The sequence below is a fragment of the Littorina saxatilis genome, unplaced genomic scaffold, assembly GCF_037325665.1.
Source record: "Littorina saxatilis isolate snail1 unplaced genomic scaffold, US_GU_Lsax_2.0 scaffold_330, whole genome shotgun sequence".
In the NCBI taxonomy this organism is placed as follows: Eukaryota; Metazoa; Mollusca; class Gastropoda; order Littorinimorpha; family Littorinidae; genus Littorina; species Littorina saxatilis.
Window position 1 is genome coordinate 72,813 of NW_027127746.1, and position 21,684 is coordinate 94,496.

At 39.2% G+C, this 21,684-nt stretch overlaps 1 protein-coding gene and 5 non-coding genes across 6 annotated transcripts; 1 reads left to right on the forward strand and 5 right to left on the reverse strand.

Annotated features, from left to right (window-relative positions):
• Positions 1 to 1,321: 1,321 nt before the first annotated feature.
• Positions 1,322 to 5,885, forward strand: LOC138956100 (lens fiber membrane intrinsic protein-like). The gene is made up of 4 exons (XM_070327563.1): positions 1,322 to 1,456; positions 2,291 to 2,498; positions 4,788 to 4,925; positions 5,409 to 5,885. Exons 2-4 carry the CDS (start codon positions 2,306 to 2,308, stop codon positions 5,564 to 5,566), a joined length of 489 nt encoding a protein of 162 aa, XP_070183664.1. The 5' UTR covers positions 1,322 to 1,456; positions 2,291 to 2,305; the 3' UTR covers positions 5,567 to 5,885.
• Positions 5,886 to 12,456: 6,571 nt separating this feature from the next.
• LOC138956106 (U6 spliceosomal RNA) lies at positions 12,457 to 12,562 on the reverse strand. Its single transcript, XR_011452501.1, has one exon. It is a non-coding gene; the product is annotated as a U6 spliceosomal RNA (small nuclear RNA).
• Positions 12,563 to 15,181: 2,619 nt separating this feature from the next.
• On the reverse strand, positions 15,182 to 15,287 carry LOC138956109 (U6 spliceosomal RNA). The gene has a single exon (XR_011452503.1). It is a non-coding gene; the product is annotated as a U6 spliceosomal RNA (small nuclear RNA).
• Positions 15,288 to 17,424: 2,137 nt separating this feature from the next.
• On the reverse strand, positions 17,425 to 17,530 carry LOC138956110 (U6 spliceosomal RNA). Its single transcript, XR_011452504.1, has one exon. It is a non-coding gene; the product is annotated as a U6 spliceosomal RNA (small nuclear RNA).
• Positions 17,531 to 19,173: 1,643 nt separating this feature from the next.
• On the reverse strand, positions 19,174 to 19,279 carry LOC138956111 (U6 spliceosomal RNA). Its single transcript, XR_011452505.1, has one exon. It is a non-coding gene; the product is annotated as a U6 spliceosomal RNA (small nuclear RNA).
• A 2,135-nt stretch (positions 19,280 to 21,414) lies between these two features.
• On the reverse strand, positions 21,415 to 21,520 carry LOC138956112 (U6 spliceosomal RNA). The gene has a single exon (XR_011452506.1). It is a non-coding gene; the product is annotated as a U6 spliceosomal RNA (small nuclear RNA).
• Between the last annotated feature and the right edge of the window lie 164 nt (positions 21,521 to 21,684).

Here is a 21,684-nt window from a genome sequence, read left to right on the forward strand (position 1 = left end):
TGGTTGGTTGGTTGGTTGGTTGGTTGGTTGGTCGGTCGGTTGGTCGGTCGGTTGGTAGGTCGGTTGGTTTGGTTTTACTCTGCTCGTTTTGTTTATTCGTTTGTTCGCGAGTGAGTGAGTCAGGTAATGAGTCAGCCAGTTAGTCAGCGATCTTATTGTTCTGATGAATGACTATCAGTGAGAGACCCCGTCATTGTTTCCCCCATTCTCTATCTGTCTGTCAATGTTTGTCTGTCTGTGTCTGTCTGTCTCTCTGTCTGTCTGTCTGTCTGTCTGTCTGCCTCGGTCTGTCTGTTTGCCTGTGTGTCTGTCTGTCTCTTTGTCTGTGTCTGTCTGTCTCTCTGTCTGTCTGTCTGTCTGTCTGTCTTTCCGTCTGTCTCTGTCTGTCTGTCTGTCTCTGTCTGTCTGTCTGTCTGTCTGTCTGTCTCGGTCTGTCTGTTTGTCTGTCTGTCTCGGTCTGTCTGTTTGTCTGTCTGTCTGTTTGTTTGTCTTTCCATCTGTCTGTCTGTCTGTCTGTCTGTCTGTCTCTGTCTCTCTGTCTGTCTCTCTTTTTCTCTCTCTCTATTTATATCTGTCTCCCTTTCTCTCTATTTCTATTTCGCTCTATTTCTCCCTCTCCGCCTCTCTCCGTCCCCCCACCCCTCTCCCTCCCCCACTCTATCTCTCCCTTCCTCTCGCTTTCTCTCTCATCCATGTCTGTCTGTCTTATCTGTCTGTTTGTCTGTCTGTCTGTCTGTCTGTCTGTCTGTCTCTCTGTCTGTCTCTGTCTTTCTCTCTCTATCTCTCTCTCTCTGTCTCTCTCTCTATGTCTATGTCTGTCTGTTTGTCTGTCTGTCTGTCTGTCTCTCTCTCTGTCTGTCTGTCTCTCTGTCTCTCTGTCTCTGTCTCTGTCTCTGTCTCTCTCTCTCTCTCTGTCTCTCTCTCTCTCTCTCTCTGTAAAAGACACATGTTATATGCACAGTGCTTTGAAAAAATTCGGGTATGGTGAATAAACACCCACACCGGTTGCATGCAGGTGCTAAAGAAAGATCTATTCAGTTATTATGTATGTACAATCGATTAACTGTACGTAAACACTTTGAAAGCGGTTAAAAAAAACCCACCTCGGGAACAGGCACTAGCTAACGTTCTTTGAGATTATCACACTGATTCTTTTTGGTACAACAGATCAAGTTACTGGGGCAAGCATAGAAAGTATAATGGCACCTGAGTTTGTTAAGGTGTTACAAGTTCACATTTTCTGAAACGGTATATAAGGTATGCCAAGACTGGTAGCCATTAAAGTCCAACATGAATGAACACATTTATAATACGCGGACAAAAAGAAAAACATACTTGTGGCTGGGAACATAAATACATATACATGCATGCATATGTGTTATAGCATACTACGCCGATCACTCTTGGCAGAGAGTCCACTGCTTGATGGTGTGTTGTAATTGTGTCGTATCTTTTCGTAAGTAACTCTTACGATTTGTGTTTTATTTAATATATCAGCATGTTGGGTATGCCAGAGGCTGTCATTTATCAGAGGTATATGTGAATACACTGTCTAATACATTTTTTTGTGCCAGGGTGGTACTGTCTAAATGTATCGCGTTTTTCACTGCAATGCGGATAAAGAAGCTTTCGTGTAGTTTTACCTGACATGAATTGTAAAAGAGATCACGATTTGTAACAAGATTGGCAGTACAAAATGTGAAAGTGATGACGTCTTAGAACCTTCTTTACAATTTTTTTTACAGTGATAGACCTGATTGTAAATAGTTTTAAGCATGGAGGCTACCATGTGAACTGAACAAAGAAACAAACTTGCATCGGTCTCGAATATTATTAACTGCTGAAGAGACGATCAACAATAACAACCAAACAACCAACCAACCAACCAACCAACCAACCAACCAACCAACCAACCAACGGACTTAAAAAAAAACTATTTTCGCCACAGGTAAGAGTTCTTGGCGGGGAAATAGCTTATCACTAGCGGTGATGGCTTCAAAACCAGTTGTCTCTGTCGGGATTTATTTCCCAGAGTCAACTTTGTGCAGAATCTTCTCGGTGTCCGAACTCCCCCGTGTGCACGCATGCGCACGATAAAGAACCCACGTTCACAGCGAAGGTATCAGGGCTTGAAAACATGAATAAACACATGCAGGAAAAAGAAGAAGAAATATGGGTAGTGCCGTACTGCATGGCAGCTTGCTCTCCCAGTGAGAAAGCAGCCGGAATTTCCATGAGGGTAACTTCGTTGGACTATAACTATGAAATCTTTTCCGCTTCCTTATCCTAGTTCAAATTCTGCGCTATGGAGCTGAAGGTGCCCTTGCTGCTGGCACGGGTGGCAGTGGCGTGTGCTGGTGTTGGTGTCATTCTTCAGGTCGTTGCTGTCGCTGCACCGGGCTGGAGTGCCAGTGATTATACGGATTATTCTAAAGGGCTCTGGGAGAGCTGCGACGGACGCAATTGCACCAGCATTTATGACGGGAGTAAGGTGCCAGGTAGGGAAGCAGGTTCCTTTCTTTGCCGGTTGGTTGGTTGGTTGGTTGGATGTGTGTGTGTCTGTGTGTGTGTGTGTGTGTGTGTGTGTGTGTGTGTGTGTGTGTGTGTGTGCGTGTGTGTGTGTTTGTGTGCGTGTGTGTGTGTAAACATATTTGTTTAAATTGTTTATGTGTGTGTGTCTCCATTTTTATATTTAGTCAAGTTTTGACTAAATATTTTAACATCGAGGGGGAATCGAAACGAGGGTCGTGGTGTATGTGCGTGTGTGCGTGTGTGCGTGTGTGTGTGTGTGTGTGTAGAGCGATTCAGACTAAACTACTGGACCGATCTTTATGAAATTTGACATGAGAGTTCCTGGGTATGAAATCCCCATACGTTTTTTTCATTTTTTTGATAAATGTCTTTGATGACGTCATATCCGGCTTTTCGTGAAAGTTGAGGCGGCACTGTCACGCCCTCATTTTTCAACCAAATTGGTTGAAATTTTGGTCAAGTAATCTTCGACGAAGCCCGGACTTCGGTATTGCATTTCAGCTTGGTGGCTTAAAAATTAATTAATGACTTTGGTCATTAAAAATCTGAAAATTGTAAAAAAAAAAATTTTTTTATAAAACGATCCAAATTTACGTTCATCTTATTCTTCATTATTTTCTAATTCCAAAAACATATAAATATGTTATATTTGGATTAAAAACAAGGTCTGGAAATTAAATATATATAAATTATTATCAAAATTAAATTGTCGAAATCAATTTAAAAATACTTTCATCTTATTCCTTGTCGGTTCCTGATTCCAAAAACATATAGATATGATATGTTTGGATTAAAAACACGCTCAGAAAGTTAAAACAAAGAGAGGTACAGAAAAGCGTGCTATCCTTCTTAGCGCAACTACTACCCCGCTCTTCTTGTCAATTTCACTGCCTTTGCCATGAGCGGTGGACTGACGATGCTACGAGTATACGGTCTTGCTGAAAAATGGCATTGCGTTCAGTTTCATTCTGTGAGTTCGACAGCTACTTGACTAAATGTTGTATTTTCGCCTTACGCGACTTGTTACATTTAGTCAAGTTTTGACTAAATGTTTTAACATAGAGGGGGAATCGAGACGAGGGTCGTGGTGTATGTGTGTGCGTGTGTGTGTGTAGAGCGATTCAGACCAAACTACTGGACCGATCTTTATGAAATTTGACATGAGAGTTCCTGGGAATGATATCCCCGGACGTTTTTTTCTTTTTTTCGATAAATATCTTTGATGACGTCATATCCGGCATTTTGTAAAAGTTGAGGCGGCACTGTCACACCCAGTCACCCTCATTTTTCAATCAAATTGATTGAAATTTTGGCCAAGCAATCTTCGACGAAGCCCGGACTTCGGTATTGCATTTCAGCTTGGTGGCTTAAAAATTAATTAATGACTTTGGTCTTTACAAATCTGAAAATTGTAAAAAAGAAATTTTTTGTATAAAACGATCCAAATTTACGTTCATCTTATTCTTCATCATTTCCTGATTCCAAAAACATATAAATATGTTATATTTGGATTAAAAACAAGCTCTGACAATTAGAAATATAAAAATTATGATCAGAATTAAATTTTTGAAATCAATTGAAAAACACTTTCATCTTATTCTTTGTCGGTTCCTGATTCCAAAAACATATAGATATGATATGTTTGGATTAAAAACACGCTCAGAAAGTTAAAACGAAGAGAGGTACAGAAAAGCGTGCTATCCTTCTCAGCGCAACTACTACCCCGCTCTTCTTGTCAATGTCACTGCCTTTGCCACGAGCGGTGGACTTACGATGCTACGAGTATACGGTCTTGCTGAAAAATTGCATTGCGTTCAGTTTCATTCTGTGAGTTCGACAGCTTGACTAAATGTGGTATTTTCGCCTTACGCGACTTGTTTTCTTTCTTTTTAATTTAATTATATTTTGATCATTGTTTGTTTGTTGGTTTGGTTGTGTATTTGTCGATTTACCTGTTTGTTTGTTTTGTATAGGAATGTTTATACAAATAGAGAGTTACTCCGCAAGTCCTTTATTCTAATGCTTACTAAAACAGTATTTGGTTGTGTACTTGAAAACTAGTGTGCGTATGTACGTGCGTGTTCGCGTGCGTGCGTGCCTGAATGCGTGCGTGCGTTCGTGCGTGTGTGTGTGTGTGTGTGTGTGTGTGTTATTATGTGTGTTATTATGTGTGTGTTTGCGCGTGCGTGCGTGCTTTGCCTTATTTTTTCTTCCGTTCATCAAAGATAAGATAGGCTCTTTGGTTTGTTTTGCAGTTTGGCTGCAATCGTGCCGAACGTTTGGCATCCTGAGTGTGATTTTACTAGCCTTGTCTCTGGTGGTGGGGGTGGTCGCTTGTTGCATCGAATACCATGGTCTGTCCTCTGCTGCTGCCATCTGTGCGTTCATGGCAAGTAAGTACTGAACGCTACTTTATATATAAGGCTGTTTGGCTGGAAGATTTATGAATTTATGAATTTATGAATATATGAATTTATGAATGAATCAGTTAATGCATTTATTTATTTACTCATTTGTTTACTTATTTGTTTATTTATTATTTTTAATTTACTTTTTCTTTATTTCTTTTATTCTTTTTTTGTTTCTTTGCTTCGTTCTTTTTTCTTTTTTTCTTTTGGTATTCTTCCATTTTTTCTCATTTATTCATTCATTCATTTACATATGTAGTTATTCATTCATTCATTCATTCATTCATTTATTTTTTCTTTTATTTATTTATTCATTCATTTTCTATTTATCTATTTTTTATTTAAAGATATTTAGTCACTTAGTTATATCATTCATTCTCATCTATCTAATGTAGTAATTCTGTTGCCAATGTATTATTCTATTCATTTAGTTACGAGTAATTAATATGAGTCATTTCTCTGTTGCAGCGGTGTGCATTCTGATAGAGTGTGCAGTGTACGCGGGCAAAGTAGACATGCCGGGAACCTGGAGATTAGGATACAGCTTCGTTCTCTCTGTTATTGCCTGTGGACTCTCCATCGGAGCAACCATTTTCTTCTTCTTCTCTAAAAGAAAAATAGCATGAGGAAGAAAACGTGAAAAACCTTGAAGTTTTAGGCTTGGAAACAGCCTTGCCTTCGCTGTCATTCCCTGATGCCCCTTCCGTCTGAGGAACAATTGTCTTCCTATTTTCTAAACAAAACGCAGCATTGGGAAGAAAACGAGACAAACCTGGAACTTATAGGCTTGGATACAGCCTTGGACATGAAAAGATAATTCCTATTTAAATGTAAATATGTAACCGCACTTAAGTATAAGCTTAGGTTGGTGTGTGGTCCCAGTTGTTCCTGATGTACTATTTAAGCAACCCCATGTTCTCGGAATAAAATCTTGTTTGAACCAAACCGCTTCGCTGTCACGTTCTGATGCCTTTCAACCGTCACAGCAATTGTTCTGGTTCTTCGTCAAACACAAATTAGCCCGAGGAGGAAGACTAGACATAAGCCTACATGTACCTAAAAATGTAAGACTTGAATACCGCTTTACCCTGACGATCAACGGCTAGGGTCTCTCTATAAGAGTTGCCATATTTTTCTTTCATTTCTAAAAAAAAAGAATAAAAAGGAAGAAAAAAAAAGAAAAAAAATTCGCGTGAAGCGGTATCAAAACAATTAGTCACTCAGGCTGCTTGAAACTAAACAAACGTACTGCCACTGAAAACTCGAGATCAGTTATCTTCGAGACTAGCAAGGCTTGCCTCGTCAAAACTCGAAAGACCGTGACGGTGTGACGTTTTCATCTTTCGCCGTGTTGATATTTCGCTTCTCGGCCTCGTTGATCTAGTATAAACTCTACACTGAACAAAAAAACACCCTTCGATAGTACTGATGAGCGACCTTGTGTACCTTACATTCATGGGGCCAAATTTGTCCAACCAATTTGTTTTATTTAACTTAGACATTTGATTCATCCTAAAATGTTTTCCTTCTTACTCAAGGGACGTAACCACTCAGAACACGTTTTCGAAGAATTGGATTTTGGGGGTATAGTGGGGCTCGTATGTTGCAGACGCACTCATAAATCATTCACATCTTGCAACAAACATCATACTTTGTGGTATTGTTCCTTATAATTATTTAAGGGATTTCAGATACAGAGCCACTTCAGAAATCGTTTTTTTTTGTCTTTGATAGGGAATAAAAGGCTGCATTTACAGCAGACGAAATTCGTACCAAAAGCGCTCAGCAGTAAATATTCCCAACTCAGCAAATGTAAAATTCAATGGTTTACCATGCACCAGAAGTTGTCTGCTGATAACACATGCATGACGTAAATACTCTTATGGGTATTTTTGTGTTCTGGTATTTAATTTGATCGTTTTTAGAATTTTATATATCCGCAGCATGAAAATTCAAGATGGCGGCCTCCGCAACATTGCGTGTTTTGATTTGAGCGAAAACAACGTTTCTGAAGGTAAGTTTTCAAGAATACGCATCCATTCACCAATGTCACATCATTTTACTGTTTAATTCTCCCCTGGGGTCTGTTATTCATCGGGTGAAGCGCTGAAATGCAGAGTAATCTTGCAATAGCTCATCAAGCTGGATTGTGATGCTGATAGATCTAGATCTATCAGATGTTGATTACAAGTAAGGAAATCATGATCGCCACGCTGGTGATTTTAAACAGATTAAACGAACTTTGAATAAAAGGCGAGGAGAAAGAGATTGTTCATGGTATGATAAATGATTAGTCCTGCCTACGTTAAGGACTTCCATAAGGTGGGGAGGGGTAGAGTCAAAAACTGAGTGAGGGTAGGCCAGATAGTAGGATGACCAGCTGGAGATAAAAACACTCCACTCCCCATGTCTTTACAGTGTTGTGATCAAACTTTCAAAGACGGTAGGTAACAGACAAAAGCATACAGTGTATGCTAATCAAATGAGATAAGTGGTTTTGAAAAATGAAGAGGTACCGCTCTTTGAGTTTTACAATTTTGGTTTGTTGCTTGTTTCTCATCCTTTTGCTTATTTTAAGTTGACCGTGCATTGGTGTGAATTTTATTTTTACAGGATATATACAAGAGTTACACCACATGCCGGTTCCTGGGAACAAGCGTTCTGCATTTATTCCGGTGCCACAGAAGGGAGCCGATTTCACTAGTACTACTGTATCAAGGTTTGTTACCTAATACATCTTAACAGTAAGATTTTTTTATTTGTATTAATTGGAACATGTTTGCACATCATTTGTAAGCGACCTCTGTGAATTTGATGGGTTTAACGTACGAACCCTCACTATGGTCAACATTCTGTTAGCGACTGTTTGAAGCGAATAAATGTAGCGGTCAGAAAGATTCCAGAATCAGTTGGGTCACTGGAAACTGTGTTTGTTTGGTTTTTAACCTGAAACAGTAAGAATTATACGAATTCATGAAATATAATTTTCTTTCATTTCGGTCTGTTGTGTGAAGACTTGCTAACCCGGCTTTGACCGACTCTCTGAGATAGTAAACATTATTCAAATACATTCAAATAAAAATGTCACTTTTCATCTTTTGTGTGAAGGGTACCACAGGCTGATTTCCTGCACCATGGATGTAGAGGAGGCCAGACAGTCTGCTTCTCATTCCAGCTGTGTTGCGTTTTTTTCTGCTCGTGAAGTGTATCGCCACATTGCCAAAGCCATTGGCCAAGAGAAGTCACCCTGTCTGCCCATTTTGCATAGCCTTACAGGCTGTGACACTATGTCGTTCTTCAATGGTATTGGGGAATCAGAAGGCTTGGGAAGTATGGCAAGCATTTGAAGACGTCACTCAAACTTTCTTCAGGTTGTCTGCTCCTCTTTGTAAGCTGAGTACCACTGACAGGGCAGCACAAGAGCTTTTTGGTGTACATTTGTAGGACAAAACCAGCAACGTACTGGGTGTAAACAGTGCTAGACGGTACCTCTTCAGTAAAAAGAGCTGCCAAATTGACCATAATCCCCTTACAAGTGAGGTGCTGCTGCAGGACACGAGATTGAGAAGAGCCATCTACCTATTAGACTTCCAAACTCTGTGGGCTGGCAGTTCAAGGCTGGAAAGTGGGAGTCATTCTGGACGAGCTTTCAAGAGGTATCCAGCGTGTGCCGAGAACTCATGAGGTGTGCCTGCAAGAAGAGCTGTACAACAAAACGCTGCAAATGCTGCTAAGAAGGACTGCAGAGCACAGCTCTCTGCAAATGTGCTTGCATGCCTGTGAAAACTGTCAGCATCTAAACTGTGCAAAAATATTATTGCACCCATTTTCATACCCCAACTCAAACTTTTATTCCTGTGTCATTTTATTCAAACTGTCTATGCCATTAAAGGCTCGCATCTTCGCTATCTGGCACATTTTTTTTTAACATCATCATTTACGCCGTCAAAATAAGGATACCCTTGACGTGACAAAGAGATGTGACAAAAACTTCGGGTACCTTTTAAAAAGCCGACGACAATTCCTGAGGCACAACTGGGTCACTGTTGTATACGAAGAGAAAGTCAACTTGATTATCCATCCAGAACAGGTTGTTTTATTTCGCCATCTTACATATTTCTAGTGTTGTGCCATTGTACCTACTGATGTATGTGTCGATCTCACGGATGAGATGTTTATGTGTCAAATTTGAGGGATACCCAAGTCAACTAAAATCCATGTATTTTAGCAATGACCAAGTGGGTTGCGTTGAAACTTTCAGGAATGTGTGTCTACGCACGAGGCGTAGTTCAACCGTTTGAGTACACTTTCAAATCTTCACGAAATAATATTTTAAAAACTGCCACAGGTTTGTTGACTTACATCCCACATATTTTTGACTTCGCATGTATATATGACAGATGGTTGTTTCAAGTACTGCCAAAGTTTCTTTTGAGTATAGACACTTGCCGGAATGTGCTAGTTGTGTAAACACATGAGAACAAACAACGTTTTCGAAATACAGCGATTATGAATTTTAGTCGACTTTTGAGTTGATACATTACATTTTTATCAGTTTTATTTTGGGGGTACCTTTATTTGGGCGGCGGTCAAATAACCCATGTAAAGGTCACCTTTTATCTTAAAAGTGTTCCAGTTAGCCAAGTTGAGTGCCCTCAATAGCATACATTGAATATAACAGCACAGGAATGAATGTTTTCGTTTTGGTATGAAAATTGGTGCAATATATTTATTTTTGCACAGTTTAGGTAATCCACAAATTCTTCAACCCTGCCACCCACACCGTCCAATCATTCTCTGCACCAACAATACATGTATTGTTTTGTTTAAAAATGTGTTTGTGTTAGTTTCTATTGCAAGAGAATGTCTTGTAGCATCAAAAATGCCTAAATACCCTTTTATTGGCGGCCATTTTGAAAATTGTAAAAAAAACTACTGATTTCTTAATTTTTTCACGGTGGCTCTGTATCAGGTTTTGTTAAGCAAAAGCAAATGTCCATTTACGCCAAATTTGCTGTTAATCACATGAAGTGAAATATGCCTAACATACCCAACCGTTTACACTGGCGGCCATTTTGAAAAATTGTTTAAAAACTACCAATTTTTTATTTTTCGCGATGGCTCTGTATCAGGTTTTGTTAAGCACATAAAACTCTTCATATTTGCTTAATTTGGTGTTTGTTGCATGATTTGAATGATTTTGCAACATAGGAGCCCCACTATAAAATCTATTAAATTTTACCACCAATTTTCTTCACATGCAAGAAACTGACATGCTTTTCGTCCATAAATAATTTCACTTCTTAATTTTACCAGGAAACAACATTTCAGTCTTGAGTATTATGTCGAGGGGGAAATATGTACACAGGCGAAAGATGAAATCGTGACAACGGATCGAGCAGGTTTGGGCGAGACATTAAAACATTGGACCGAATGTTCACAAACCGATTTGAGTTAATGTTGTGCATTTTTTTTTAGAGTAAACATGACCTACCTATTTGAAGATTCAGGGAATGATTCGGAATAAAATCCAATCAATATTGAGTGTTGCCATATCTGCGATATGCGATAATGAGCTACGTAATTATAACTTTAGCGAGCTGATAAACATCCAACCTATGGTCTAATAGCTCTGCCCATAGCGCTGAGCATGACCGATGTCAGGTGTTAATTTATTCTCAGTTATCGCTCTTCTCCGTCTGGAAGGGTAAAATGTAAATCATGCTGATGGTTTGTGCTACAAATGGGTTTCCTGTGAGGACCCCGACACATTTTACACTTTTGAGGTGGCTCAAAGGAGCCGTACTACCTGAAGTGGCTCAAAGGAGCCGTACTACCTGAAGTGGATCAGATTGTTGAGGGAGGGTCCACGGTGTGATATTAAAAGGATCCACACAAAGAATAGACGCACGCAACAAGTGCCGCTGACCTGCATTTAACTCTTTCAGGCGGTGAGGCGCGATAGGAATAAATTAACAACTGACATCGGTCATGCGCAGTGAAATGGGCTGCGCTATCAGCTCACTGGGTGGATGTTTATCAGCAAATCGGTGTCAGTATCAACAGCAAAGTAGACGGTGCGTCATGGCACGTGCCTCTCCCTTATTCGGTACGACGAGTGGTGGACGCAATTTCCACAGGTCCAATGAAACGTGCAGTACTCGCACATGTAACTGAAGTGCTGCAACATAAAGCCACTTCACCCACCCGGCGGCAATACACCCTTTCGGAGTCTCAGGCGAGAGTCCGCGCATTGCATGCTGGGATTGCAAATTGTACCAAACACGAGGTCTTCAGAAGAGGTACATTGCCGATTGCGTTCACGTTTTCCCTCGTAAGCTCTTATCTCTTTGATATTTCTGTGGTTTTTGTCCCACGATAGTTTCATGATTATCTGGTGAATGGATCTCGAGTGTGTTTGGTACAACGGAGCGCCCCCTGCCGCCAAAAATGTGACTAGCCGCGCATGCGCACTCGACGAAACTCCGAAGGGGTGTATTTTGGGGGCGGTGCATCATATCACGTGCTTTCCCCTTATTGGCTCGGAAGAGTAGTGGACTGACGCGATTTTTACACATCCAATGAAATCACTGCAAGTACGCACAGCACTTGTCATCATGGAAATTGGAGTGCCGCGAAATGAGCGGCCCTCTCCGTCAAAGGGACATTGAGACAGCGAAACCAACTGAAGACAGTGATTCTGCTGTCGACGGATAACTTAACGGATAAGCCGTGAACGGGCCAATCGCCGAAGGTTTAACCAGTGATTGACGATGACGCGAGCCGAAGAGCGTTCGAAGGGAATGCATTTACCGAGGAATCTACTCTTTTGTGTTGTCTCGCAACGTTGAAAATGAGATTTGTTTCTTTACGGGTGTGTTAACCCGTGATTTGTAAAACTGTAAAAATATTTTACAAATCACGTCGAACCTAAAACCGCGATTTGTAAAAATGTAAAAATGGAAAAATATCGCATTCCACAAAGTAATGCATGTCTTTTATTGACGAGCCGCACCAGCGAGTCGTCTTTGGCGACGGGTAAGTAGCATGCAGGAGGAGAAATTTTTGTTCATGGGCGAACACGTGACAGGAAGTCGCCTGCACATGATTTCACTTGGGAGTGCCTACGATCTCCGGTCCACTGTATAGACAATATTTCATGTAAAACGAAGATTTTTGTTGCAAAAAATAGGCCAATGAATTGTCTTTCTAACACTTTCAATAATTTTGTTTTTCATAAATAGTTTCATCACAAAGGTCTAGTACCAAATTGAATGCATCGTATCCTTATTGACGGGTACTATACATTTTCTAACCCGACCCTTCTGATTTTTGAAATTTAAAGCTGAGTGCTATCAAAAAAATAACAAAAATTAAAAATAGAATTGGCGTTTAATGATGATTTTGAAGGACTATGATACTGTATTCGCAATTTAAAGCGACAGACCCGACCAGCCCCAAACAAAAATTAAATAATTTTTTTTTTTTAAATGTGGGTTTTTTTTGTTTAAAAGGTAAAAATATGGAACGCTTCACGAATTTGCGTGTCATCCTTGCGCAGGGGCCATGCTAATCTTCTCTGTATCGATCCAATTTTAGTATATGTACTGAGTGATCAGTACACAAACACCTGGTATACATAGATTTATATACCCTAAAGTTAACCTGAAAGTTACCCTTCTGGTGTAAGAGGTCAATATCCCAAATGCCCACGTAAAAGCATACCACAAACTCTGTCTCAGACGTCTCTATCCAAACGTGGTTGCATTTCTAGTCAGGATTCAGATTGTGAAATATCTAGATCTAAATCACATGTTTTAAATTGGGCTTTAATACCCCCAAAACATAACTTTTCCACAGTTTTTAACTCTCGCCGAAGCCAACCCCGGGAATTTACCCGAAAGACAGGCTAATAATAGTTTCCTTTTAATTATCGCCCCGCAGGTAATCCACTCAAGCAAGCCTTACCTGCCCCACACTCACCTGGCGCTATTTTTAGATATGACTCACACAATGCAACGGCCAGGTAAAATGTCTCGCGGTAGGTCCGCACAACAGTCTTTGTCTGCTCAGGTGTTGCATTGGATGCAAAGAAACGATCGTCAGTGAGCCCCTTATCACATAATCTAGTCATAGAGATCTTGTTAAAGCCATTATCAATCTCAAATGAATAAAGCTATCGAAACGTTTAAACAGTATAACTAATGACTGAGTTCAGAAAATTCGGCAAAGTTTTGGGATAAAATTAAATCATCTCCTCACTTTACACAAGCACACAACATTCTAACAAAGAAAAGATATATAAATGCATATGTAAAACCGCAAAAATGCACAGCACATAACATCACATATCAAAAGAATTCAGACAAAGAATAGACGCACGCAACAAACGCCGCTGGCCTGCATTTTACACTTTGGGGCGGTGAAGAGCGATAAGAAAAAAAGAAAGAGATCGGGCACCGATTGACGAAAACACTAGATTTCGCTAATATTTTGCGTGTGATATTTTCAGAGTGTGATAAAACAACTATGACAAACATGAGAGAAATCATTCGGATAGATTTTATGCTGCACATTTTTTGAAAATGATGACATTTATTGTTTGTTTATTTGTTGCTTAACGTCCAGCCGACTACGCAGAGCCATATCAGGACGAGGAAGGGGGGGATGAAGGGGGCCACTTGTCAAGCGATTCCTGTTTACAAATGCACTAACCCATTACTTGTGTCCCAGCAGGCTTTAGTAAAACTAAATTAATACCTACTGGAAGATTACCAGTTTCCAGTATGTTAAAATAGGCTTAACCTATCTACTGCTGGACTTACATCAGAACACTAACAGATTAAACTATACATGAATCGCGAGACAAGCGGCAAGAGAAGAGATTTTTGGAAAAAATACAGGTGAATGAGCAAGAAGGCAGAAAAAAGAAAAGAATTCATGAAGAAAAAGAGAGCATGACAGGAAAGAGGAACCAAAAATCTACCTAACAGCAAACTAGAAAGCTCCTGCGGTTCCAAAAACAGGAGGGGCTTTTAATTTCATAACCGCAGTGCCCCACTGCGGGAAAATGATGACATGACAAGATTCAGATAAACGAGGGTTGGGTATAGTTGATTGGGGTTTCTGCCCGATCAGTTACAACCACATGACCTATTTTGGAGGTGATATTAATCCCTGGTTCACGCGTGTTGTAATTGTGTGTTTCTATTCAAATTATTGTAACGTGCCTTTCCGATATGGCTGGAAATAGCGCAATTACGTCACGTTTTTGTAGGCTAAAACTAGATCAATTTCTCAAATCGCATGAATATTTTTTCCTGAAGCATCCATTGGATTTCAACCAAAAAATGACACAATGCCGAGCAGGATCCCCGCAATCACATATCAAAAAATGAAAACAATTGGTCGTGACATTTTTGCACAGATCTGCAAAACGTACCATTATTCCCATGTTGAAACATGGCAGCAGAAGAGGTAAAAGTGGTCGTACTCTGAAAAATAGGCATGTTGAGTTATATTCAAGCACTGTTTTAAAGTGTTCATCATCTGCCATGCCTGAAAAAAGATACAAGTGTATCCTCAGGAAATTTAAAATTAGAACATTCTAGTGAAGTCATTAGTATTAGGACGTAACCGTGCGTGCGTGTGTTTGTGTGTGCGTGTATGCGTGTCTCTTCTCTTTCTCTCGCTCACACATATATTTTGACCTGTAAGCATTAACGTTTACTTTGCTATTGAAAAAAATATGTGAGAGAGAAAGAGAAAGACAGAGAGACACACCCGATATTACAACACATACACGCTCGCGCACGCGGTTACGTCCTAATGCACATGATTTCACTAGGGAGTGCCTACGATCTCCGGTCCACTGTATAGACAATATTTCATGTAAAACGAAGATTTTTGTTGCCAAAAATAGGCCAATGAATTGTCTTTCTAACACTTTCAATAATTTTGTTTTTCATAAATAGCTTCATCACAAAGGTCTAGTACCAAATTGAACGCATCGTATCCTTTTTGACGGGTACTATACATTTTCTAACCCGACCCTTCTGATTTTTGAAATTTAAAGCTGAGTGCTATCCAAAAAAAAAATTAAAAATAGAACTGGCGTTTTTTGATGATTTTGAAGGACTTTGATACTGTATTCGCAATTTAAAGCGACAGACCCGACCAGCCCAAAAAACAATTAAATAAAAAAAAAATTGAAAAATGTGTGTGTTTTTTGTTTAAAAGGTAAAAATATGGAACGCTTCACGAATTTGCGTGTCATCCTTGCGCAGGGGCCATGCTAATCTTCTCTGTATCGATCCAATTTTAGTATATGTACTGAGTGATCAGTACACAAACACCTGGTATACATAGATTTATATACCCTAAAGTTAACCTGAAAGTTACCCTTCTGGTGTAAGAGGTCAATATCCCAAATGCCCACGTAAAAGCATACCACAAACTCTGTCTCAGACGTCTCTATCCAAACGTGGTTGCATTTCTAGTCAGGATTCAGATTGTGAAATATCTAGATCTAAATCACATGTTTTAAATTGGGCTTTAATACCCCCAAAACATAACTTTTCCACAGTTTTTAACTCTCGCCGAAGCCAACCCCGGGAATTTACCCGAAAGACAGGCTAATAATAGTTTCCTTTTAATTATCGCCCCGCAGGTAATCCACTCAAGCAAGCCTTACCTGCCCCACACTCACCTGGCGCTATTTTTAGATATGACTCACACAATGCAACGGCCAGGTAAAATGTCTCGCGGTAGGTCCGCACAACAGTCTTTGTCTGCTCAGGTGTTGCATTGGATGCAAAGAAACGATCGTCAGTGAGCCCCTTATCACATAATCTAGTCATAGAGATCTTGTTAAAGCCATTATCAATCTCAAATGAATAAAGCTATCGAAACGTTTAAACAGTATAACTAATGACTGAGTTCAGAAAATTCGGCAAAGTTTTGGGATAAAATTAAATCATCTCCTCACTTTACACAAGCACACAAAATTCTAACAAAGAAAAGATATATAAATGCATATGTAAAACCGCAAAAATGCACAGCACATAACATCACATATCAAAAGAATTCAGACAAAGAATAGACGCACGCAACAAACGCCGCTGGCCTGCATTTTACCCTTTGGGGCGGTGAAGAGCGATAAGAAAAAAAGAAAGAGATCGGGCACCGATTGACGAAAACACTAGATTTCGCTAATATTTTGCGTGTGATATTTTCAGAGTGTGATAAAACAAGTATGACAAACATGAGAGAAATCATTCGGATAGATTTTATGCTACACATTTTTTTGAAAATGATGACATGACAAGATTCAGATAAACGAGGGTTGGGTATAGTTGATTGGGGTTTCTGCCCGATCAGTTACAACCACATGACCTATTTTGGAGGTGATATTAATCCCTGGTTCACGCGTGTTGTAATTGTGTGTTTCTATTCAAATTATTGTAACGTGCCTTTCCGATATGGCTGGAAATAGCGCAATTACGTCACGTTTTTGTAGGCTAAAACTAGATCAATTTCTCAAATCGCATGAATATTTTTTCCTGAAGCATCCATTGGATTTCAACCAAAAAATGACACAATGCCGAGCAGGATCCCCGCAATCACATATCAAAAAATGAAAACAATTGGTCGTGACATTTTTGCACAGATCTGCAAAACGTACCATTATTCCCATGTTGAAACATGGCAGCAGAAGAGGTAAAAGTGGTCGTACTCTGAAAAATAGGCATGTTGAGTTATATTCAAGCACTGTTTTAAAGTGTTCATCTGTCATGCCTGAAAAACGATACAAGTGTATCCTCAGGAAATTTAAAATTAGAACATTCTAGTGAAGTCATTAGTATTAGGACGTAACCGTGCGTGCGTGTGTTTGTGTGTGCGTGTATGCGTGTCTCTTCTCTTTCTCTCGCTCACACATATATTTTGACCTGTAAGCATTAACGTTTACTTTGCTATTGAAAAAAATATGTGAGAGAGAAAGAGAAAGACAGAGAGACACACCCGATATTACAACACATACACGCTCGCGCACGCGGTTACGTCCTAATGCACATGATTTCACTAGGGAGTGCCTACGATCTCCGGTCCACTGTATAGACAATATTTCATGTAAAACGAAGATTTTTGTTGCCAAAAATAGGCCAATGAATTGTCTTTCTAACACTTTCAATAATTTTGTTTTTCATAAATAGCTTCATCACAAAGGTCTAGTACCAAATTGAACGCATCGTATCCTTTTTGACGGGTACTATACATTTTCTAACCCGACCCTTCTGATTTTTGAAATTTAAAGCTGAGTGCTATCAAAAAAATAACAAAAATTAAAAATAGAATTGGCGTTTAATGATGATTTTGAAGGACTATGATACTGTATTCGCAATTTAAAGCGACAGACCCGACCAGCCAAAAAAAAAATTAAATAAAAACAAAATTGAAAAATGTGGGTTTTTTTTGTTTAAAAGGTAAAAATATGGAACGCTTCACGAATTTGCGTGTCATCCTTGCGCAGGGGCCATGCTAATCTTCTCTGTATCGATCCAATTTTAGTATATGTACTGAGTGATCAGTACACAAACACCTGGTATACATAGATTTATATACCCTAAAGTTAACCTGAAAGTTACCCTTCTGGTGTAAGAGGTCAATATCCCAAATGCCCACGTAAAAGCATACCACAAACTCTGTCTCAGACGTCTCTATCCAAACGTGGTTGCATTTCTAGTCAGGATTCAGATTGTGAAATATCTAGATCTAAATCACATGTTTTAAATTGGGCTTTAATACCCCCAAAACATAACTTTTCCACAGTTTTTAACTCTCGCCGAAGCCAACCCCGGGAATTTACCCGAAAGACAGGCTAATAATAGTTTCCTTTTAATTATCGCCCCGCAGGTAATCCACTCAAGCAAGCCTTACCTGCCCCACACTCACCTGGCGCTATTTTTAGATATGACTCACACAATGCAACGGCCAGGTAAAATGTCTCGCGGTAGGTCCGCACAACAGTCTTTGTCTGCTCAGGTGTTGCATTGGATGCAAAGAAACGATCGTCAGTGAGCCCCTTATCACATAATCTAGTCATAGAGATCTTGTTAAAGCCATTATCAATCTCAAATGAATAAAGCTATCGAAACGTTTAAACAGTATAACTAATGACTGAGTTCAGAAAATTCGGCAAAGTTTTGGGATAAAATTAAATCATCTCCTCACTTTACACAAGCACACAACATTCTAACAAAGAAAAGATATATAAATGCATATGTAAAACCGCAAAAATGCACAGCATGAATATTTTTTCCTGAAGCATCCATTGGATTTCAACCAAAAAATGACACAATACCGAGCAGGATCCCCGCAATCACATATCAAAAAATGAAAACAATTGGTCGTGACATTTTTGCACAGATCTGCAAAACGTACCATTATTCCCATGTTGAAAAATGGCAGCAGAAGAGGTAAAAGTGGTCGTACTCTGAAAAATAGGCATGTTGAGTTATATTCAAGCACTGTTTTAAAGTGTTCATCATCTGCCATGCCTGAAAAAAGATACAAGTGTATCCTCAGGAAATTTAAAATTAGAACATTCTTGTGAAGTCATTAGTATTAGGACGTAACCCTGCGTGCGTGTGTTTGTGTGTGCGTGTATGCGTGTCTCTTCTCTTTCTCTCGCTCACACATATATTTTGACCTGTAAGCATTAACGTTTACTTTGCTATTGAAAAAAATATGTGAGAGAGAAAGAGAAAGACAGAGAGACACACCCGATATTTTAACACATACACGCTCGAGGACGCGGTTACGTCCTAATGCACATGATTTCACTAGGGAGTGCCTACGATCTCCGGTCCACTGTATAGACAATATTTCATGTAAAACGAAGATTTGTGTTGCAAAAAATAGGCCAATGAATTGTCTTTCTAACATTTTCAATAATTTTGTTTTTCATAAATAGCTTCATCACAAAGGTCTAGTACCAAATTGAACGCATCGTATCCTTTTTGACGGGTACTATACATTTTCTAACCCGACACTTCTGATTTTTGAAATTTAAAGCTGAGTGCTATGAAAAAAATAACAAAAATTAAAAATAGAATTGGCGTTTAATGATGATTTTGAAGGACTATGATACTGTATTCGCAATTTAAAGCGACAGACCCGACCAGCCAAATAAAAAAAAAAATTAAAAAATGTGGGATTTTTTTGTTTAAAAGGTAAAAATATGGAACGCTTCACGAATTTGCGTGTCATCCTTGCGCAGGGGCCATGCTAATCTTCTCTGTATCGATCCAATTTTAGTATATGTACTGAGTGATCAGTACACAAACACCTGGTATACATAGATTTATATACCCTAAAGTTAACCTGAAAGTTACCCTTCTGGTGTAAGAGGTCAATATCCCAAATGCCCACGTAAAAGCATACCACAAACTCTGTCTCAGACGTCTCTATCCAAACGTGGTTGCATTTCTAGTCAGGATTCAGATTGTGAAATATCTAGATCTAAATCACATGTTTTAAATTGGGCTTTAATACCCCCAAAACATAACTTTTCCACAGTTTTTAACTCTCGCCGAAGCCAACCCCGGGAATTTACCCGAAAGACAGGCTAATAATAGTTTCCTTTTAATTATCGCCCCGCAGGTAATCCACTCAAGCAAGCCTTACCTGCCCCACACTCACCTGGCGCTATTTTTAGATATGACTCACACAATGCAACGGCCAGGTAAAATGTCTCGCGGTAGGTCCGCACAACAGTCTTTGTCTGCTCAGGTGTTGCATTGGATGCAAAGAAACGATCGTCAGTGAGCCCCTTATCACATAATCTAGTCATAGAGATCTTGTTAAAGCCATTATCAATCTCAAATGAATAAAGTTATTGAAACGTTTAAACAGTATAACTAATGACTGAGTTCAGAAAATTCGGCAAAGTTTTGGGATAAAATTAAATCATCTCCTCACTTTACACAAGCACACAAAATTCTAACAAAGAAAAGATATATAAATGCATATTTAAAACCGCAAAAATGCACAGCACATAACATCACATATCAAAAGAATTCAGACAAAGAATAGACGCACGCAACAAACGCCGCTGGCCTGCAGTTTACCTTTGGGGGCGGTGAAGAGCGATAAGAAAAAAAGAAAGAGATCGGGCACCGATTGACGAAAACACTAGATTTCGCTAATATTTTGCGTGTGATATTTTCAGAGTGTGATAAAACAAGTATGACAAACATGAGAGAAATCATTCGGATAGATTTTATGCTACACATTTTTTGAAAATGATGACATGACAAGATTCAGATAAACGAGGGTTGGGTATAGTTGATTGGGGTTTCTGCCCGATCAGTTACAACCACATGACCTATTTTGGAGGTGATATTAATCCCTGGTTCACGCGTGTTGTAATTGTGTGTTTCTATTCAAATTATTGTAACGTGCCTTTCCGATATGGCTGGAAATAGCGCAATTACGTCACGTTTTTGTAGGCTAAAACTAGATCAATTTCTCAAATCGCATGAATATTTTTTCCTGAAGCATCCATTGGATTTCAACCAAAAAATGACACAATACCGAGCAGGATCCCCGCAATCACATATCAAAAAATGAAAACAATTGGTCGTGACATTTTTGCACAGATCTGCAAAACGTACCATTATTCCCATGTTGAAAAATGGCATCAGAAGAGGTAAAAGTGGTCGTACTCTGAAAAATAGGCATGTTGAGTTATATTCAAGCACTGTTTTAAAGTGTTCATCTGCCATGCCTGAAAAAAGATACAAGTGTATCTTCAGGAAATTTCAAATTAGAACATTCTTGTGAAGTCATTAGTATTAGGACGTAACCGTGCGTGCGTGTGTTTGTGTGTGCGTGTATGCGTGTCTCTTCTCTTTCTCTCGCTCACACATATATTTTGACCTGTAAGCATTAACGTTTACTTTGCTATTGAAAAAAATATGTGACAGAGAAAGAGAAAGACAGAAAGACACACCCGATATTACAACACATACACGCTCGTTCTCGCGGTTACGTCCTAATGCACAGGATTTCACAAGGGAGTGCCTACGATCTCCGGTCCACTGTATAGACAATATTTCATGTAAAACGAAGATTTTTGTTGCAAAAAATAGGCCAATGAATTGTCTTTCTAACACTTTCAATAATTTTGTTTTTCATAAATAGCTTCATCACAAAGGTCTAGTACCAAATTGAATGCATCGTATCGTTTTTGACGGGTACTATACATTTTCTAACCCGACCCTTCTGATTTTTGAAATTTAAAGCTGAGTGCTATCAAAAAAATAACAAAAATTAAAAATAGAATTGGCGTTTAATGATGATTTTGAAGGACTATGATACTGTATTCGCAATTTAAAGCGACAGACCCGACCAGCCCCCCAAAAAATTAAATAAAAAAAAATTGAAAAATGTGGGGTTTTTTTGTTTAAAAGGTAAAAATATGGAACGCTTCACGAATTTGCGTGTCATCCTTGCGCAGGGGCCATGCTAATCTTCTCTGTATCGATCCAATTTTAGTATATGTACTGAGTGATCAGTACACAAACACCTGGTATACATAGATTTATATACCCTAAAGTTAACCTGAAAGTTACCCTTCTGGTGTAAGAGGTCAATATCCCAAATGCCCACGTAAAAGCATACCACAAACTCTGTCTCAGACGTCTCTATCCAAACGTGGTTGCATTTCTAGTCAGGATTCAGA

Bases quoted from the DNA above. Each gene is read 5' to 3' on its own strand.
- LOC138956100 (XM_070327563.1), top strand. From the start codon at position 2,306: ATGGAGCTGAAGGTGCCCTTGCTGCTGGCACGGGTGGCAGTGGCGTGT. The intron at 2,499-4,787 runs GTAGGGAAGCAG...TTTGTTTTGCAG, and splicing joins TGACGGGAGTAAGGTGCCAG to TTTGGCTGCAATCGTGCCGA. The intron at 4,926-5,408 runs GTAAGTACTGAA...TCTCTGTTGCAG, and splicing joins CATCTGTGCGTTCATGGCAA to CGGTGTGCATTCTGATAGAG.